Source organism: Aspergillus brasiliensis (genome assembly GCF_001889945.1).
Source record: "Aspergillus brasiliensis CBS 101740 unplaced genomic scaffold ASPBRscaffold_8, whole genome shotgun sequence".
Classification (NCBI taxonomy): Eukaryota; Fungi; Ascomycota; class Eurotiomycetes; order Eurotiales; family Aspergillaceae; genus Aspergillus; species Aspergillus brasiliensis.
In genome coordinates, this window is record NW_027137449.1 from 571,088 (window position 1) to 589,389 (window position 18,302).

At 51.8% G+C, this 18,302-nt stretch overlaps 5 protein-coding genes across 5 annotated transcripts; 1 reads left to right on the forward strand and 4 right to left on the reverse strand.

Annotated features, from left to right (window-relative positions):
* Nucleotides 1–102: 102 nt before the first annotated feature.
* Nucleotides 103–3,103, reverse strand: ASPBRDRAFT_128498 (proteasome regulatory particle base subunit RPN1; the record flags this gene model as incomplete). The annotated part of the gene is made up of 5 exons (XM_067618062.1): nt 103–135; nt 191–2,500; nt 2,557–2,721; nt 2,788–2,876; nt 2,956–3,103. 5 exons carry the CDS (start codon nt 3,101–3,103, stop codon nt 103–105), a joined length of 2,745 nt encoding a protein of 914 aa, XP_067477721.1.
* A 286-nt stretch (nt 3,104–3,389) lies between these two features.
* On the reverse strand, nt 3,390–5,799 carry ASPBRDRAFT_208218 (uncharacterized protein). The gene is made up of 3 exons (XM_067621823.1): nt 5,027–5,799; nt 4,710–4,961; nt 3,390–4,655 (listed from the first exon to the last, which is right to left on the reverse strand). Exons 1-3 carry the CDS (start codon nt 5,682–5,684, stop codon nt 3,499–3,501), a joined length of 2,067 nt encoding a protein of 688 aa, XP_067477722.1. The 5' UTR covers nt 5,685–5,799; the 3' UTR covers nt 3,390–3,498.
* A 351-nt stretch (nt 5,800–6,150) lies between these two features.
* ASPBRDRAFT_56267 (mismatch repair ATPase MLH1) lies at nt 6,151–8,536 on the forward strand (the record flags this gene model as incomplete). Its single annotated transcript, XM_067627526.1, has 4 exons — nt 6,151–6,246; nt 6,300–6,479; nt 6,536–6,802; nt 6,857–8,536. 4 exons carry the CDS (start codon nt 6,151–6,153, stop codon nt 8,534–8,536), a joined length of 2,223 nt encoding a protein of 740 aa, XP_067477723.1.
* Nucleotides 8,537–9,432: 896 nt separating this feature from the next.
* Nucleotides 9,433–11,850, reverse strand: pps1 (tyrosine/serine/threonine protein phosphatase PPS1). The gene is made up of 4 exons (XM_067628355.1): nt 10,843–11,850; nt 10,704–10,790; nt 9,760–10,653; nt 9,433–9,700 (listed from the first exon to the last, which is right to left on the reverse strand). The coding sequence occupies exons 1-4, from the start codon at nt 11,588–11,590 to the stop codon at nt 9,579–9,581; spliced, it is 1,851 nt and encodes a 616-aa protein (XP_067477724.1). The 5' UTR covers nt 11,591–11,850; the 3' UTR covers nt 9,433–9,578.
* A 2,749-nt stretch (nt 11,851–14,599) lies between these two features.
* Nucleotides 14,600–18,088, reverse strand: ASPBRDRAFT_128200 (tRNA methyltransferase PPM2; the record flags this gene model as incomplete). Its single annotated transcript, XM_067618039.1, has 6 exons — nt 14,600–15,058; nt 15,113–15,403; nt 15,460–17,141; nt 17,206–17,570; nt 17,654–17,871; nt 17,984–18,088. 6 exons carry the CDS (start codon nt 18,086–18,088, stop codon nt 14,600–14,602), a joined length of 3,120 nt encoding a protein of 1,039 aa, XP_067477725.1.
* Between the last annotated feature and the right edge of the window lie 214 nt (nt 18,089–18,302).

The following is an 18,302-nucleotide window of genomic DNA, read 5'->3' on the forward strand; positions in this document are numbered from 1 at the left end:
CCTGCTATTTTCCAATTCGTGCTGATTACATGAAAACACAGTACCTGAGCAACGCGCCCCCTGCTCAGCTCACCCACAAAGTCGGTTCACACCGAAGGACCATTACACCGAGTCGGAGCTTTCCCAGTTGGGGTTCTGTCATAGCGTTAGCATCATGGCGTGTTATATCTTACTAGCGCGGAATATTTACCTTGCGCAAGATGACCAGGCCCTCTAGGGTGCTGCTGAGAGGGATATACTGCTCATCTTCAAGCTCTGCACGTTCACCATAGGCCAACAGCACTGGCGTGCTCTGTGTTTGCCAGCCAGTGATGGTCTTGGGCCGACCTGCCTGTCCAACAACATCGACGGCCTGACCGACCCGGACGTTGACGGTGAGAGGCTGCAGGTCTTCGTCGAGCGTGACAAGGAAGCGTGGGTACATGGCGGTGATGAGGAAGTAGAGGAGGTAGTGGTGTTCGGCGAGGACAAATTGCTTGGCATCGATCATAGACACCAGGACGGTGAGCAGGCCTGCGGCTGCTACGCGCGAAAGGACCTGGCGATCTGTGTGGAAGGGGTTCAGGGTCATTGTACCCTTGCCCATGTGCAAAAGACCTTGGGCAATGCGGACCATGAACAAAGTGTTCTGGTCGCGGTGGTAATAACTGGCCAGCTGCCTAAGCAGCTGGGCCAGACGGGCGTTCTTGGTACCAGCACCGCAAAGACCCATGGCGAAGATGGCGTTGATAGCGACATCGTTGTCGGTATCGTGACTGTACCTGGACAGGGTGTCGTAAACCTTCATCTGAGGGTTGCTGGGGGTGATCAAGCCCATGGCAAGGGGAACAGCCTTGCGGATGTTGCTGGCACCGTAATGCATGAGGTGGCCGAACTGCCGCAAGATCATGTCCTGTCCAACCTCCTCACCCATAGCAATGAGTGACAGACCCAGCACAGCATACGACTGGACAAGCTCATCACCCTTGTTCTCCTCAGTCTCTTCGATGATGTCATTGCAAATGTGGAGGAGCTCCTGAAGCTTCAGGACAGTGCCAGTGCCCGCCCAGGCGCAGACCGAGGCGAGGACTGAGGTCGGTTTGGCCATTGGGTGATCGACAGCCTTCAGGATGTCCAGGATGACGTCGACCTCTTCCTGACGACCGAAGTACAGAAGCGCCAGACCCAGGGCCATGAAGCGCGTCCACTTGTCCTTGAGGTGCTTCTGCCGCTCTTCGTCCATCAACGTGGTGGCAATGGCCTCACTAACCTGGTGATTGGAAGAACCCACGAAGATAAGACCAAGCGATACAGCTGCCATGGCAGACAGCTGCATGTCCAAGGATCCATCTTCGACAATGGGGAGTAGGACCTCAAGCAACTCCTCCTTGTTCGATCCGGCATAGGCCAGGCCAAGACCCATGATAGAAGCAACTCTCATGGGCACACTCTTGGCCTCGAGATTGTCGGGGTCACTGAGGAGAGCCAGAGCAGGGTCGGAGTCTATCCGCACACCAGAGTTGAGAATACCGATAGAAAGCAATGCACCCGCCTTGATCTGATCCTCCGAGGCGTAGGTATACCTGTCGATCTTGTCCAGACCAATCTCGACATCCCTGTGCAGAAGCATACCCATCGAAGCCGTCGTCGACAGCATGCCGTCGTCCTTTGTCTTCCAGACCCAAGGACCCTTGTCACCCTCCACAAGCATCATCTTATCGTTGCCATATCCAGCGTTGGCAAAGGCGTTAACGAAGGCACTGGCAAGATTGTGCCTTGCAGAGTCGACATTCGTGAGGCCAGCACCGCGGCTGCTTTCGAGATGCGTCTTGTAGATGTCTTCCGGCATCTGAGGATCAAGGATGTTGAGCTCTTTTCCAAGAGACTTGAAGTGCTTGGGGATGGAGGTGTTGTTCAAGCTGTCCATGAAAGACTGGTCTTCCTCTTCCTCAGGAAGGTCAAGCCATATCTGTTGCCTGGAAACAAGGAACGCCATCTGCTTCTTGAGCGACCTGTCCGAGGTGGCGTTGATATCGCTCTTGATGAGGTCAATGTCATTCAGACGAATGGCAAGAACAATGGCCTTGGTGAGCTCCTTGTAGCGGACGTAGATCTCATGGGCGGTGCGAAGGAATTGCTGATCTTCGGGATATGTGAGGAGGTTGACCATGCTGACCATGTACAAGCAGACTCTTGCGTATGTGTTTTCGTCCAAGAAGCGCGGAATCTCCTCGATGATCTCAAGTTCACTGAGAAGGTCGACGGCATCCGCTTCGGCGTTGTGGCTCAGGAAGTAAGGAACAAGCGACAGCGACAAATCGATCAAGTCCTGTACATCCTTTTCAGCATTAAGCCTGTTTTGGTATTCTTGGCCAATTTCCAGCGCCAGGTGTCTGATGTATTCGTGGCCCCAGGAACCGAGGTCTTCGGACTTGGTGAGAAGGCGGTACTTCAGGGTCTCGAGTTTCTCCTCATCTCCGTAGGTCATGCCGAGCACTGAGAGCATATCGGCCAACGAGTCCTAGAGACACATACTAGGTTAGCTTGATAGGATGGTCTGCATGACGGGCAACGAACCTTAACCGGGCCGGCCGCCCACTTGTCATAGACCTCCGTAAGCTCATCATAATGCGGTCTCAGAAATTTCAAAGGCTTGGGAACAGCAGTCATAGAAGATGTCGAGGTCTTGATGAAGTTCTTAATCGCGTCCAAGGCAGGGGCGTACAACGAGCTATCGGGCTCCTAGATGGCAGGTTGAGAGTTAACGTCATCGCTCGGGACCCCAACAGAACAGCTTCAATCCCGTACCTTTAACCTCTCCACGAGCATTTCCAGCTCATTCTTCAGCTGCTGATCCTCTTCACTGAGTTCTTCTGTATGATCCAGCATGTTAGCACCTCGGTCAGGGCACAGTATTAGCTGATGTCAGGTGCGGGCGTCGGAAGGTCCTCGGCCTGACTCGACATGTCCACCTACCCTCTTTCGAGTCGTCATCCTTCTTCTTGCCATCGGCTTGTGGCTTCTCATCAGCCGCTGTCTTCTTTCCTCCAGACAACTCCTTGATATCGTCAACCTTGCCCTTGCCCTTGTCGGCGGGAGCTGACCGCTCGCCGTCTTGCGCCATCTCTGACGGTTATATGGCGAGTAGTCGGGGTGTGTTCGGGGACGCGGGTAGACGGGGTATTTGGAAAACGCGAGAGATGAGGGTAAGAGTGGGAGCTTTGACGCGATAAGCCTCCTCACTCTAGGCGATGAAGTTGGGATTGGGTTATAAGCTTGTTGATGGGTAGCAGAGAGAGCTCGCTCTTCGTCGCCGCTCGGGCGTTGCGCTCCTGTGGAGCTCCCACCGCTTATGTAAGAGAGCGCCCGCCAAGAGATCAACGACTACAATTTGCAGCCTTAAGGCATCTATTGGAAGGTTCTACCAGTTTAGTTGAGTGATTACTGAACAAGACTACATAGGAGTTGAGCCGCAGCTCCTTATAGGCCCAGATCGTGCCTCATCAAGCACAGAAGAATTCATTCAACTAGACAAAATAAGCCCCCCGAACCCATTGGACTGCTGAGGCTTCCATCGGAACATCCCCCATAGTGAGTGCGGAACCAATCCCTGTACTCTTCGAGGCTCCGGCTATAAGCATGACCAGACAGCTTCTCACCACTGTAGGATAGCAGTGGCAGATAATCAATGCTAGGCAGCCTGAAGGAGAATCGTTCAAGAAGCGGCATTACTGTTGAGGCTCGACTTAATGGCTTCTCAATGACGCCGAGCCCCTTCGCAGGACCTGGTGTAAGCGGCTTCGAAGGATCCGTTATCGCTTCTGGTGACGGTTCGGGGGACGCAGGCGAACCGTCTTCAGCGAACTCTTCAGGGACGTGATATAGTTCGTTATGCACCGTAGCAAGGGTAAAACTCCCCTTGGCAGGAAATGTCGGGTAAAGCATGTAGTATCCTCTGCCTCGAATGAATTCAAGAAGGTACTCCATCACGGCTGGATATTTCTTCGATATTAGCTTCTCCTGTGGAGATGCTGGGCCCATACTCTCCTGAACAGTAAATCGATTCGATAAGAATTCATGGAATTCCGCCCACTTATCGCCAAAATATAGAGCTGCATTACTGTTGGGCGCCTGCCAGAGAAATAGAGGCAATGGCTCCCCATCACCCGGGCTGGAGACATGGTTGCTGTCAGCTTCTGGTGGTTCAAATGGTCCACCGTCAGTCAGAAGGGAAGACGGAAGCTCAAGCGAGATACCAATAAGCTTAGCAGATAGCTGTTTTGTGCGGGAGTGTTTGTATTTTAGCATGGTATACATCAGATAATGATAAAACGACGGGGCTAGCTCCGTCTGTGGAGAAAGCACAAGCACATGGGACATATCTGGGTCCTTAGGATAAAAGGCCTCAATAGTCTTCAAGGAGGCTTCGGTCGAGTCCATGTCATGGGGCTGGATACGACGGCGGAGAGTGACCTTTCCAGAAGAATGAGGAGGCCATTTCATCGACTTGATGTAGCGAAGGAGCTCTGGGTCTACTCGAGGGGGCAACTCAATCGTCAAGCTAGGTGTCCTGCCAAGATAGTCCGCATTTTGCAACGTCCGGATTAACCTGATCAGGGAACCTGAGGATTCAGAAGGCGCATGGACAAGGAATTCAATTTGAATTTTATTCCAGGCTGTAAAGACATTAACACAGAGCTAGTCATTAACCGACGGGCTTTCGGAATTACCTTGAAGGGCGCCACTATCCAGAGTAGACATCCACATGAGATCCCTCGCTGCGCTAGGGAGGGAAACATGAGGGACACCTGATTCATCCGCCCAGTTTTGTACACCTCGCCAGAAGAAACGCTCTTCCATCGATTCGCCCTGTGTCAGGATTACTTGCGGGAGGAGGTAGGAGCGAACGTATGTGAGACCCGCAGCCACCGCTCTCTGCATACGGACATCTGTTGACCATTGTGCATAGTCTGGCCTAGCATCTGCAGTAAAGATATATGAGTACCTTGCGAAATATGACGGTGGGTTGAAACGTAGCGAAACGTACCATGCCAGTTGACTGGGCAATTCGCATCGTCTATACCATTGACCCGCTGAATACCTTCGATTGACACGTCGTCCCTTCCCAACAGCACCAAGTGTACTTCATTAACCTTTCTCCCTGCCATTTGACAGGCAAGAGGGAGGATATCCGACACGCTTTCCAAGCTTGCAGCAGCGAAAACCACGGCGTGACTGGTCGGCTTCTGATACCGAGAGACAGATCCCTGAAACCGATGTAGTGACTTGGCCAAATAGTAGAAGTTGATCTTTCCATTGTAATAGAGTTCATTACTGGGCTCTGCGTCAGCTTCGGTTCGCTCTGGAGGGCCTTGCGGAGGAGCGCCAGATGACAGAGGTTGAAGCTCCTGCTGCTGCGACTGTTGTTGCAGGTGCTCTTGCTGTAACCGAAATGCGGCCTGTCGCGCTTGAGCCAATGCAGGATTGAAACGCTCCGGAGCAGGAGCAAGATCAGTTGGCATATTCTTGAAGAACAGATACAGTAAATACAGAGCCACAATGCCTAATACGAATCGTCGCGGCCGAGGTGGCTTCCATTGCTTTGAGCGCCATGGTTGGGTATTGGCTGTCCGGAACCGATGGTCATCGTCCTTCTTCCCAAGCTCTTCATCTGCCAAAAACGGCCGTCTGGAAGCCCACATCATTCAAGAAACATAATGGCTGCTCCGTTGGAGCTGAGTCGATAGATGTAAGCATTGAAGGTAGGGGTGGAAGAACAAGGAATGGATGGTATGGAATCTTGAGGGGGCCACGCGGTGGAGGTTCGACGGTTGCGGGATGAACGCGGCTACTAATCAGCCATGGGCTCTCCGCAGCTTATCTCCGATCCTTCAGCCATTCATTCATTCGGTCAGTCTTTCTCCACCGCCTCCAGTCAACATCCATTGCTTCTAGAAGCCTGCCAGGTTAGACCATTTGACTGGCGTCGAGCTATAGCTGACAGCCTTGGCCTGGCAGCTTTCTCGTCAAAAAAAGTCCCATGCTTCCAGTGTTTGGGAAACTGCTCTGTACCAAGCACGTGGCGCCGAACAATTCATATAGTTGCGCACAATACTAGGAACAGCAACGTGTTTGCTGATTCGGTTTTTTCCCCCCTAATAAATTCAAACCATGGATCCCCAGATGGACTTGGATAATACAGAGCCCAGAGGCATGAAAAGGTCTGCCGAGGACAGTGAGGAGCCGCAGAGGCCGAAGAGAATCAGAGTCAGAGCCCATTCCTGGTCATGTATTTCCACTGAGGTATTAACACTACATAGGCCTTAGACCCCGACGTCGTGAACAAAATTGCAGCAGGGGAAATTATCGTGGCTCCTATGCATGCGCTGAAAGAGCTCATTGAGAACGCTGTTGATGCTGGATCGACATCAATCGAGATTCTGGTGAAAGACGGTGGATTAAAGCTCCTGCAGATTACTGACAATGGCCATGGTATCGACGTAAGTGAGAACGAAGGCGAATGTTCGGCTTTCAAGTGGCTGACTGTAAGAGACAGAGAGACGACCTTCCCATTCTGTGTGAGAGATTCACAACATCCAAGCTAAAGCAGTTCGAAGACCTCTCATCCATAGGCACGTACGGTTTCCGAGGGGAGGCTTTGGCAAGTATTAGCCATATTGCCCATCTCACCGTGACGACGAAGACCGCGGGCTCCAGCTGCGCGTGGAGAGCACACTATAGCGATGGGAAGCTTGTTCCGCCCAAGCCTGGACAGAGTGCTGCGCCCAAGGCCACTGCGGGACGCGGCGGCACGCAAATAACAGTGAGTGATACGCCATAGCTTATTTAAAGATTCAGCAGCTCATTTGTCCCCCAGGTAGAGGACCTGTTCTACAATGTACCGACCAGGCGTCGGGCTTTCCGATCAGCAAGTGAAGAATATGCCAAGATTCTGGATGTAGTCGGTCGATACTCCGTCCATTGCTCAGGCGTGGCCTTCTCCTGTCGCAAGCATGGTGATTCCGGCGTCAGTATTTCCACCCCAGCAGCTGCGAATACGATAGACCGAATTCGTCAGATCCATGGCAGCGCAGTCGCCAACGAACTTGTCGAATTTAAAGTTGAAGATGAGAAACTAGGGTTTCGCTCATCTGGTTTTGCCACAAACGCGAACTACCATGTCAAAAAGACTACCATACTCCTTTTCATCAATCACCGCGCAGTCGAGTCCACAGCCATCAAGCGAGCAGTCGAACAAACATACTCCAGCTTCCTCCCCAAAGGAGGCCACCCATTTGCCTACATCGATCTGGAAATCGAGCCACAACGCGTCGACGTCAACGTACATCCCACGAAGCGCGAAGTGAATTTCCTCAATGAAGACGAAATCATCGAATGCATATGCAATGAGATCCGCTCCAAACTGGCCCAGGTAGACTCAAGCCGGACCTTCCTCACTCAAACCCTCCTCCCAGGTGTAACAACAATGGAGCCCGCAAACCGCGACACCGAAGGCACAGACACTGTACCCAAAACACCATCCACGACCAAGAAGCCATACGAACACAACCTCGTCCGTACCGACTCCAAAGTACGCAAAATCACCTCCATGCTCACCCCAGCCACACCACACACCCCAACAGCCCCCTCCCAAGCCGACACCACCGTCCTCGACGAAGGCCTCCAGTACGAAACTACCTCCCGTGAACCCCACAGCATCAGCTTCACGTCCGTGAAAAACCTCCGCGCCTCCGTCCGCAATACAATGCACAACACCCTAACCGAAACCATCGCCTCCCACACGTACGTCGGACTGGTCGACGAACGCCGGCGCATCGCAGCCATTCAATCCGGCGTCAAACTCTACCTAATCGACTACGGCATGTTCTGTACCGAATTCTTCTACCAGATCGGCCTTACAGACTTCGCCAACTTCGGAGTCATCAAGCTCTCCCCAGCACCCAAACTCATCGACCTCCTCCGCATCGCCGCAGACACCGAACGCAACCAAGCCAACACCTCATCCCAAGAATCAGCTGACGAAGCGAACGAGATCTTTACCAACGCTCCCGACCTCGTCGCGGAAACCCTCATCGACCGCCGCGAAATGCTCAACGAGTACTTCTCCCTCGACATCTCTCCAGACGGAGACCTCCTCTCCATCCCCCTTCTCTTGAAAGGCTACCTCCCCAGTCTAGGCAAACTGCCCCGTTTCCTCCTCAGATTAGGTCCCTACGTCGACTGGACAAGCGAGGAGGAATGTTTCCGCACGTTTCTGCGAGAGCTTGCGGCCTTTTATACCCCTGAACAGTTGCCCCCGCCCCCGCCCCCGAAGCCGCAGAACAGTAATGAAGCAGAAGCAGAAGCAGAAGGGGAAGCGGAGGTGGAGGTGGAGGATGAGTTCATCACGCAAAGACGGGCGCAGATAGCGCGGATGCTGGAGCATGTGGTATTCCCAGCTTTGAGGGCGCGGATGGTTGCTACGACACGACTGCTTCGCGGGGTGGTGGAGGTGGCGGATTTGAAGGGACTATATAGGGTTTTTGAGCGGTGTTGATTCGGAATTAGCTGAAAAAAGTGGATGTGTATTTGATTATCGTGAAAGAGTGTGTATATAGTACGTAGGAGAAGAATCACGCGACTACATCTAGCTAGTATGTTGAAGATTGTTATGAGAGGTATCAAAGCAGCAGGACTACTACTGGATATTTCCGAGAACCAGTAATTACTACATTCGGTCGTATAGGCATGGTCTTTACGAAGACATAGTCGGTACGGATGATTACAGAGTATACTACACTGCAATTGGTCACAGCCAAATTTTAAGTTGACGCAATGTGTTCAGGAATCAGAATTCGGAAAATGGCATCTGAAATAGACAGCGCGCGCCTGAGATACATATGCATGTTAGGACCAAACCCAACATCATTGATAGAAGTAGGTCAACCCGTTAACGACAGACATGCCGATTCCTAAACCAACCCACGATAGCGCCGACCCACACATACACACAAACATAACACTTAACATATATTCGGATGCATAAACACACATTGCAGTGCCATTAGATTAAAGTCCCTCAAACGCCCAAAATCAACAAACGGGAAAAGTGAAAGTAGATCGTTCAGCGGTTGTTCGTGCCCTCATGTCAAACATATCGGTCATCATCATATCTGTTGTCGTTCATTTTGTTGCAGGAGACACGGCCTGTCTCCCTATAAAGAATACCCGGCGGAATGGGGCATATTGGCGTGCGGTCACACATCTGCAGGCTTCCTGCATGGCTGAAGTCGCTCTCACTGTCTAGAATAAGGTTTGTTCATCAATGCAATCTCTCGAGCCACAGTAGGCCATTCTAATTCACGTCTTATAGGCTTGTTTTGCTTCTGTAACTGTAGCTCCTCCCATTTGAGAAGCTCGTAGCTATTATAAAGCGTCAGCCGACACGTCCACGAATATGCTCAACAACCAGTGTAGAGCTGGAACTTACACAAATCGTAGATGAGGCTGGATGATTACGTTCAGTCTTCGTGCTCGGACAAAACAGCTGTGGCACAACGTTAGCGGAAGTGACACGCCATATCAATCCGTTTAACCTACTATGCTCTGGGGAATGATAGACCCAATGACGCCATCACCTCGGCAATACAGATTGTCGCTGAACGTGAGACGCCCACACGACAATGCACCAAGGTGGCCATTCCGTCGTGCTTTCCTTGTCCTAAGTGACCAAGCCTGGTAAGCCTTCGTTATATCAGTGCCAGCAGCATACCAACTTACGGATGAAGTCCAGACAGCGATCGAATTCCCCTGTCAATGGATCGATCCCATTGTCTTGAACATTGTTGATGTGCAGGACAATCTTCTCGTCCACCTCAGAAGAAGCGCTGTCCCACGAAACAGTTTCACCTATGCTGAGTATGCGCTTGATTCCTAACGCAGAAAGCATCTCTGGGTTGTTCGCATGGGACAAGTTACCCAGGTACATGTACGGCAGTATTCGACTTGGAAGGGAACCATCGCAATATCTGAACCAAGCGGGATCGGGAAGGCTTTTGAGTTTGTGTGATCGAGTTGCAGGACTTTCCTGCAATAGTCGTCCTTGTACACCGCTCATGAAGGTGATATCGGAAGGGTAGGCAAAGAAATTCCGCTTCTTCTCACAATGCAATCTGAGCCAAGCATTCGGAGCCGTAATGCCCTCTGCAAACATCAAGTAAGCGATAGCTAGCAGTGAACTTTCAGTGTAGCCGTCTGGACAGTGAATGAGAATTTTCCGCGCCGTCTTAGTGAGAGGGATCATTGGGATATCTCCATCCGCATCAGCCTTTTGATCTGGCTCCTCTGGGTTGGCTAAGTAATAGATCCAGCGGACCGTGTTCACTAGATCATCAATCTCTCTGGTTTCACCTGAAGGCAAAAGGATAGAGCCGGATGAGGGAAACTCCAGCTTCTGTGGGCCTTCTTCGAGTTGCTTGTTGAGATTGGCCAGAAAGCGAGGGCCAGGGATGCTTGCTAGCTCGCTAGCCTCGATCAAAAGGTCGAAGTTCTCGGTAGGTGCAGGCCCGCAAGATCCAGGCCGTAATAGGTAGTCGGGTGTAGGGCCAAGCCAGACGTTCGTTGATATTTCCGAGGCTTTGGACATCTCACACATCTCCAGCCGTTCCCACTGAACTAGTAACATGTTAGATTGGAAAGCAGAGAGTATCGGTTTCTTCGCTTACAGAAATCCACGACCTGGCCCGTGAGCTGGCCACTGGAATTAATAGCCACCAGGTGCGGCGCTCTCTTCTCGACCTCAGAAAAAGCACCTAGTGATGAAATCAGCACGCGTTCCCCGCATTTAGAACCCATGCTACTCACAATCGAGAACAAAGGTATTATAAGCAGGAGAGCTACGGTCTGGATCGTTCTTGATCCTCCAATTATGCTGTGCCGTGGCCACTCGCCTTGCAATATCCAGAATCTGTTGCTGGGTTGCACTGTTCTCACCATAGACGATAATGTCAGATAAGGGTGCCAACTTGGCGGTCTGTATCTGGAAGTTGCGCACTGAGAAGCCTTCCCGAGGGTCAACCGCCAGGAACTCCACCCCCGACGGGGCTAAAACCTCCTCTGGAGATACCGCACCCTTGATCCTGCAGCAGGATAGATCACCACCGACCTTGATGATGGTGATACCCCGCCAACACTTCGGGGTTCGACGGAGACGTTTATTCCTGAGAAAGAACCCCATCTGCAAGTGATTATCTGGATGAAGACCGTGCAGCCACGGAAATACCAATTCGGGATTTGGCAGCGGCTGGGCGGCCCAATGCTCCAAAGCGGCGGACAGGCTTTTCCAATCAATTGTATAAATCGTCGGCGAATGAGTCAGTCGCCGGGATTTATCAGGTGGGTATAAGAGCGACGAGGTCTGAACATTAGAGCTGTCTTTGGCAGCCGGGGAAGGCGCATGAGCATTAATTGGGGAAGGGCCCGTGGGGCAAACAGGTATATGCTTGTTTGGGATGGGAGACGAAGTCCTGTTCAGACTCAAAGCGGGAGTCAAGCCGGTCGGGGGAGGGGTCGAGTGTCGCAGCGTCTGCTGCTGCACCACGACTGTTGCCATAATTTAGAAGGAATCTCCTCTATACGCCGTGCACCGTCTGCGATATATATCCCTTGGAACGAATTCTATCCAATATCCTGACAGTGCAACCGAGGCCAATCAATAAAGCATTCCTTTTTCGAGACCCTGCAGGTTACCACGCGCGTTTGCAGTCACCGAAGAGCAACTCCTTTCTGTAATTGGAATAGAATTAGCACCTGTATTCTCGAATAGAGGCTCAACAACGCGTATTGTGTTTCCGCATAGGGAGAAGGGGCAGTGGGGTGTGTGGGGAGCCGATGACATACTCCAGGAAGACACTAAATTTTAGATGATTTAAATCCAGGTGAAAGTATGTCTGGGAACCAAGAAACACGAATAGATGAGATATATGAATTTGCAAGTCATGAGAGAGAGACAAGAGGTGATAGATACATGGCAGCGTAGATCGTTAAATGGGGGGGACGTCAAATTAATCAATTGGGAACTGGGAAGAGGAGGTTACCCACAGCAGATAGCAAGCTAAGATACGCCCAACCCCACAATGATAAAAGGGAACCAGAAACACGGAGCTCCCCAAGGCGATCCAGAAATGAGCAGGATGTGGGGGCGAAGAGTGGGAAGAGTGGGAAGAGTGCCAAAGTGTAAATGAAGATGAAGTCAGCGAAAGATAAGGGTAGGTAGGCGATAAGGCGCAACTAAGTAATAACCCAACAGAAGTGAATCATGAGGGGAAAAGAGGAATGAAGGCTTGTAAGGTAAGGAGGGGGAGAAGACAACTTCTTGAGAATAGAAGATGTGGAAGGGGAAGACTAGAAGATGAGGAGAAGAAAAGAAGAAGAAGAAGAAGGGAGGAAGAGGAAGCCGAGAAGAGGAGGGGAGAAGGAGGATGTAGTACAATAAGACTACTAGTACTAACTACTGATTAGCCAGGGAGAGGAATCCCAATAGTTTGATCACTCACTTGCAGGTCAAGTTCCCAGTAACTAACTAACTAGTAACTTTAGTAAGTAGTCTACGGGGGTGGGGAGGGGTTAAGGAAACGCGCGGTGGGCCTCCGTCACTAGTGGCCACTTAGTCCCGCCGTAGCGTCACGGCTGCTCTGTTCTCCCTTCCCCCCCCTTCATGAAAGAAATTCAAATTCAGATCATCATCCCATTACTGCAGTGCTTGGTGCATCGATCTTACAATCTATTCCAATTGATCATGATGGTCCTTGCTGCCACATCACTTCTACTGAATAGATTTTCATCTCTGCTCCTCATGCAGCCCCTCGCGATCATCAAACTGAGGTAGATACTAGATGAGAGGAACCTTGGCCCGACCTTGTCGTCACCCATCGGCCATCCTTGATTTCGGGCAGAAGGTCCCCACATCCGGGCCTGTCCAAGATATGTTAGGACGGAAAAGATGGAATAGATGGATAGATAATACGACTCCCCCCGTTTGCGGCCAATGATTCCACCCTCTCATTCTCCTCACCCGCCGCTCAGGCAAAATCTCACTGATTACAGCCCAGAATATGCTGTGCGCTGCTACACAATAGGCTGGGCTGCTTCAATACTCTCGGGTCGTCTCAGAATTAGACCCCCACACCCCCGCCCCCTTCGATTCCGGTCGAAACCCCCCGGGAGTCTTGACGCCAACACCTCTAGTGTAACGCCCAATAGGGCCTTGAAGCAGTGGCCTTCCGGCTTGGGACCGCAGATACGGCGACACAAGGCAAGGTGCACCGGCTGTTCTGCCGAATGAGAGGTCGCTGGTCGATAGCAGGAGCAGGCCCATCAAACTCAGTCTGGATGGTCCGACCTTATGATTGGCAGCTACGAGCATCCCGTACCCTCCACGCCATTGATTCTTTGACAACGGTTGCTGACAGGGACCCGTGGTTCTTGTCGAGTCATGCGTCTGCCCACCCCCCATCTCCAAATTGTCACCCAACCACAGCCTGGGTGCGGACTCATCTGAACGACATGACATCTACATTACCGGCTCTTCAATTGCTGTTTCCCCAGTGCAGATGTACCCCTGGGTTTATGCGTGACCATCATGGTATGCATGTTCTTCCTTTTTGACTTTTTCTCCAATTTCTAATGCCGTTTGCCTTTTCTGCCCCTTTGCCGTAGTCAACTAACTTCGTTTCTTTTTTTGCAACTCTTGCTGTACTTCCTGAGTGTTTATGTACAATATTCTGTCTCGTGGGGGACCTGCATGTAGTATGCGCTGTAATCAGGTAGCGCACTCCCCATGGTACTACGAAGCGCAGCTCATTGCTATGCAGAGCCATCTATATGCCTAAGATTAGGCACGCGACAATATGAGAGAGGTCTGTGGACAAGCATGGCCCCATAAGCCGTGAGGTTTATTGATCTTGAGGCCGATCAAACGTTGCCAGGATAAGGCAAGGCCTATCAATAGGTCGCCTGAAGCTTTCTGGGTAGGTAAACAGCAACAATTAACCCTATCTTAGTATCACCATTATCTTCTCATTTTCCGTTGATATGGCTTCTACGGTTTCACTTGCTGCAGATCGGGCATCGGTCATCCATAGTTAGTCCTCCCGACCGTGTTGCGCTGGCTATAACCAACCCGGACCAAGTGTCAAAGCAGCGAGTGCACGGGCGTGCCCATCTGGTCCCCACTTCGGCTGCTCACTAGAAGCCAAGCTTAAACCGGATATCTCTCCGCATCCCACCCAAAATCGCTCCTTCTGCCTACTCCACCACCCGTTCACTCGGCGTTAATACTTGACTCTTCTACCACGTGCTTTTCGCCTTGCTGGCTTTGAAAAGCGGCCCGATCTCTCGCACATGCAACCTGCCTGCATCGTGAGGCAGTCAGTCGTTGAGGGGGTCAGACAGAGTGTGCAGTCCTGAATGTCGTGAATTACAGGGCCCAGGCTCTGAGAGTCAGACAAGTCGTGCCACCTTGCTCTCAAAGATCTCGTGGCGAGTTTGATAGACTGCCAACTGGCGATACAACAGCCGGCCAATACAGCAATTTCGCCTCAAGGCAAGACAGTCCATTAATCTATGCTTCGGCCTTGTCTCTAAGCTCCTTTGCAAGCCTCAGCAAGTAGAAACGAGCCATGTCAGGCGGGAGTCCATCGAAAGACTTTGCCATCTTCTGAAGGTCGGCCCTCGCTTTCTCATAGGCCTGCAGATCGCGGTTCCCGTAGACATCCCGACCAGCTGCATATCCTCTCGATAGATTCCGAAAGAAAACATTCACGGCCACACTGACCTGGCCAGTCGGAGATGCAGTGTGTAACCACAACGGGGGAATGAACAGGATGTCGCCACGACGCATGATCGCTTCATGTGGCGTCGTGTGCGGCACCGCAGCAATTGATCCATCCTCCGAATTCTGGAATATGTTAAGGGTAGAACTCGACGCCCCAGCAGGGACCTGGAGGTATTGCACATCACTAGGCGGGAAGAGAATGAGTCTCTTTTCGCCACGGATCTGACACAAAACATTTGCCATGACCTGGGAATCGTCAGTGCCTCACTTCTGCATGTATCTGTTCACATGCACACTCACATCGTAGTGCAGCCACAGGGTGACCGGTCCTGAGATCCTCAGTGGAGAACTATGTGCGTTCTCAACAACCATAGCAAAAGGCTCTGGGAGTCGGAAATCATCCTTGAGATTAGGAAAATCTACAGCTATATTGGCCGGTTGTTTGGTTGGCTCTTCGGTGGAGATACTTCTAAGATATTGACGGCCACCCGCATGCACCTCGTCCAGGAAGGAGCCGAACTCCTTGGTTGTGTAGGAAAAATTCTTCGTTTGGAAACTCATATGGTCGGACTGAGCGTCATGCACAACAACCTATCGAGAGGCTCTTAGCCAGTTTCTTCGGGGCAAGCAGGGTCGGTGGCTTCTACCTTGCGGTCCCTGCCCACAGCATCCGCGAGATACTCCTTTGTCCAACGCTCGGTGCAAGGACCAAGGTCGGATCCTTCGATGATTACTGGTTTCCCTTCCACTAGTATCTGTTGGAATTGCGCAGCGTTTTGAACCTGAACACGAGGGATTGGTGTGACGCTTTTGGTGCTTTGTTGGTCCACATTGGATGGCTCGACCGACGGCTCCTCGGATTTCGACGGTTGCGCAATTTCAGAGACCCGGACCCACTCATTTTCAGAAGCTGTGTCAATGTTCTTCAAAAGCCAGGTACCTTCAGTCCAAAAGGTCCCAAAAGAGAAGCAGACTGCACCACCGCCCAGCAGCAGAACCTGGGTCGGATCTATGGCATAAGCAGCATGGCCGACCAGTAGAGGCCTTGGCCCACCGAAGTTCAGCCCAAGCCCTGCTGCAGACAGTATATTACCAGACTGCGAAGCACAATCACTCTTGAGGCACTCGACGAGCGCTGTCGTATTCAGGAGCATGATTTCCTTCTCGAAGGGCACAGTTTGTCGAGGGACGATACCGCCAATGAGAAGCAACCCCTTAGTGGAGCAACTGAGAGTGGCGCCGAAGCGGCTGAGATATTCAAAGGCAGGTGAAGCTTCCCGCAGCTTCTCTGTGCCATCGTCCAACTCCACATAGTACGATCCGTTGCTGCGCTGGTGTAACCTCCACGTCCAAAAATCTTCCACGATAGTGCCATCCGCTCCAATTCCGCCAAAAAGGAAGCCCGACGTATTGTCCGTGCTTGCCAGGCAGGCCCCAAATCTAGCACTGGGGCTTCCATTGACCGCATCTACAGGTTGCCACCCATCTTCTTTGCTCCAGAGCAACCAGCTGTCCAGTGTTGTGCCATTGCTTGTCTTTCCACCGTAGACCAAGACATGGTCCGAGTTCAAGGTGACTCTGATAGCACTATGTCTAAACCGCTCGACTGGAAGGTTATGTGTCGGACGCCACTGGGTTCCCTGTCTTAGCCAGCAATCCTGGAGACCAGCAGCTGGTGAAGCCCGGCCACCAACAAGCAAACAATCGCCACCAGATAACTCTGTTACGGTGTGACACATCCTAGCTGGGACATCGCGGGAAGGGAAAGGCAGGGTAGGACCAGTGACGTCGTCTGTGTTCGCGTACAGATCCGTCGTTGCTAGTCGCGTCTGCCGTCCAAGCCCGGCATGGTAACCGAAGGAGTTTGTGCCATCTGGAACAAGCGCTCCGAACCTCCGTTGACCACCTCCTGCCGGGTACTTTGCAAGCAGCGCATACTGATTGGACACGTCGGCTTCCTGTTCGGCCTGCGCCGTCTTTGCTGCGCTGCGATCCATTCCTCCTTGTGATGTAGAGGCAACGAGAAGGAAGTAATGGGAGGCAAAAAGCGCGAATTCCTCCCATTCGTCGAACGGTTCCACAGCATCCAAGGAGGATCGCAGCGAACTGCTCACGAATCCGTCATCCGACCATAGATCCCAAAGACTTCTGGCGTTCGCTTGCTGCCATCCTGCCTTCTTGAACCGCTGTTCTTGCTCGTTGAGTGAAGGGTATTCATGAATTGAATACAGCGGTGCTCCGAGCTTCTTGAAGTGTTTCATCATAGTCGAGGCGAAAGGGTGATCGGGTCCATCCGGGAAGAACTGCTCAAGAATGCAGAACTTGGCGTCTATAGGGTTTGACGTTAGTATGCATGCAATCAGCCACGGAAGCCAGCTAACAGTGAACCGTACCATTGTTCAACTTTGACGCCCACTCGACAACCGCATTGGCGGACTTGACATCCATATACGTCAAGGAAACCTCGGCTAGGAAGAGGACTGAGCATTCAGTAGGCAGAACCTCGTTTCTCAGCACATCGTCCAGCTTCTTGAGATTTTTGAGATCGCATCCAATGCCTAGGTATTGCGCGCTGCGAATTTGCACGGGACTTTCATCGGACAAGAACTCTACGTCCTTGAGAACCTGTGTGATCTCATCGGTCCTTCTGATAGCGGTTTTCTTATTGATCATGAGCTTCTCATAATCGATATCGACGAATTGCGTATCTCTACACAGGGATGGATCTTCACTGAGGAGAATGAACGGTAGGGGATCACTACGACAATCCATCTTAGCATACGGTCCAGGTACCAATAGTCTCTGCAACCAGGCGGTTGCTTCCAGTTTGCTACGACTCACAATCCACACCCCAAGTTGAGGACAAACTTGGGTTTCCCCGTAGGCTCCCTCATGAATTGTCGCACTGACTCTGCCATCGCATGCATACGAAGCCAATATCCGCGATTGATCAACGGCGACCGGCGCTGGGGCTTTTTGACGAAATACCGAAAGAAATGAGGCTTGGGGTAGTAGAGCATTTCGACGCTGCGCTTAGATACGATACTACTGTTATTGGTCTAGAACTGTTAGAATGTAGCACAGGAGATTAAAAGATATGTAGGCGCTGGGGGTGGTCTGTGTCTGCACCAGGCGCATAGTGGGACTCCGCCATAGCAGTCGCGAACTTACCCCCATAACCAGATCGGCCTCCTTCTCAGCCTTAGTGCTGGTTCCAGCCATGGCCGGCTTTTTCGTAGCCGCCATGACAGGACCGGCTTCCTTGTTCGCCGTCATGGTGGAATTGACGTTGTGCGGGGTTATTCGTAGGAGAGGGAAGAAATAAAGTGGAAATTTGCGAAAAAGGCGGAAATGTCGATCAAGATGTGGCCCAAGCGTCAGGTGCTTCGCTTGCCGCGCCTGACGCAGTCCGCGGCAAAGGAGAGGAACTGTTGTTCTTCCCCCGGATACCTCCGCTACCAACCAAGCAAGTTGGCGTCACCTCGCGGTT

What these genes read in the sequence shown, in the direction of transcription:
- ASPBRDRAFT_208218 (XM_067621823.1), bottom strand. Translation starts at nt 5,684, where the DNA reads ATGATGTGGGCTTCCAGACGGCCGTTTTTGGCAGATGAAGAGCTTGGG. An exon ending in TTGCCCAGTCAACTGGCATG is followed by an intron (nt 4,962 to 5,026) that starts GTACGTTTCGCT and finishes TCTTTACTGCAG; the next exon opens with ATGCTAGGCCAGACTATGCA. An exon ending in GGATAGTGGCGCCCTTCAAG is followed by an intron (nt 4,656 to 4,709) that starts GTAATTCCGAAA and finishes ATGTCTTTACAG; the next exon opens with CCTGGAATAAAATTCAAATT.
- pps1 (XM_067628355.1), bottom strand. Translation starts at nt 11,590, where the DNA reads ATGGCAACAGTCGTGGTGCAGCAGCAGACGCTGCGACACTCGACCCCT. An exon ending in TAATACCTTTGTTCTCGATT is followed by an intron (nt 10,791 to 10,842) that starts GTGAGTAGCATG and finishes TTTCATCACTAG; the next exon opens with GTGCTTTTTCTGAGGTCGAG. An exon ending in GGGCCAGGTCGTGGATTTCT is followed by an intron (nt 10,654 to 10,703) that starts GTAAGCGAAGAA and finishes ACATGTTACTAG; the next exon opens with TTCAGTGGGAACGGCTGGAG.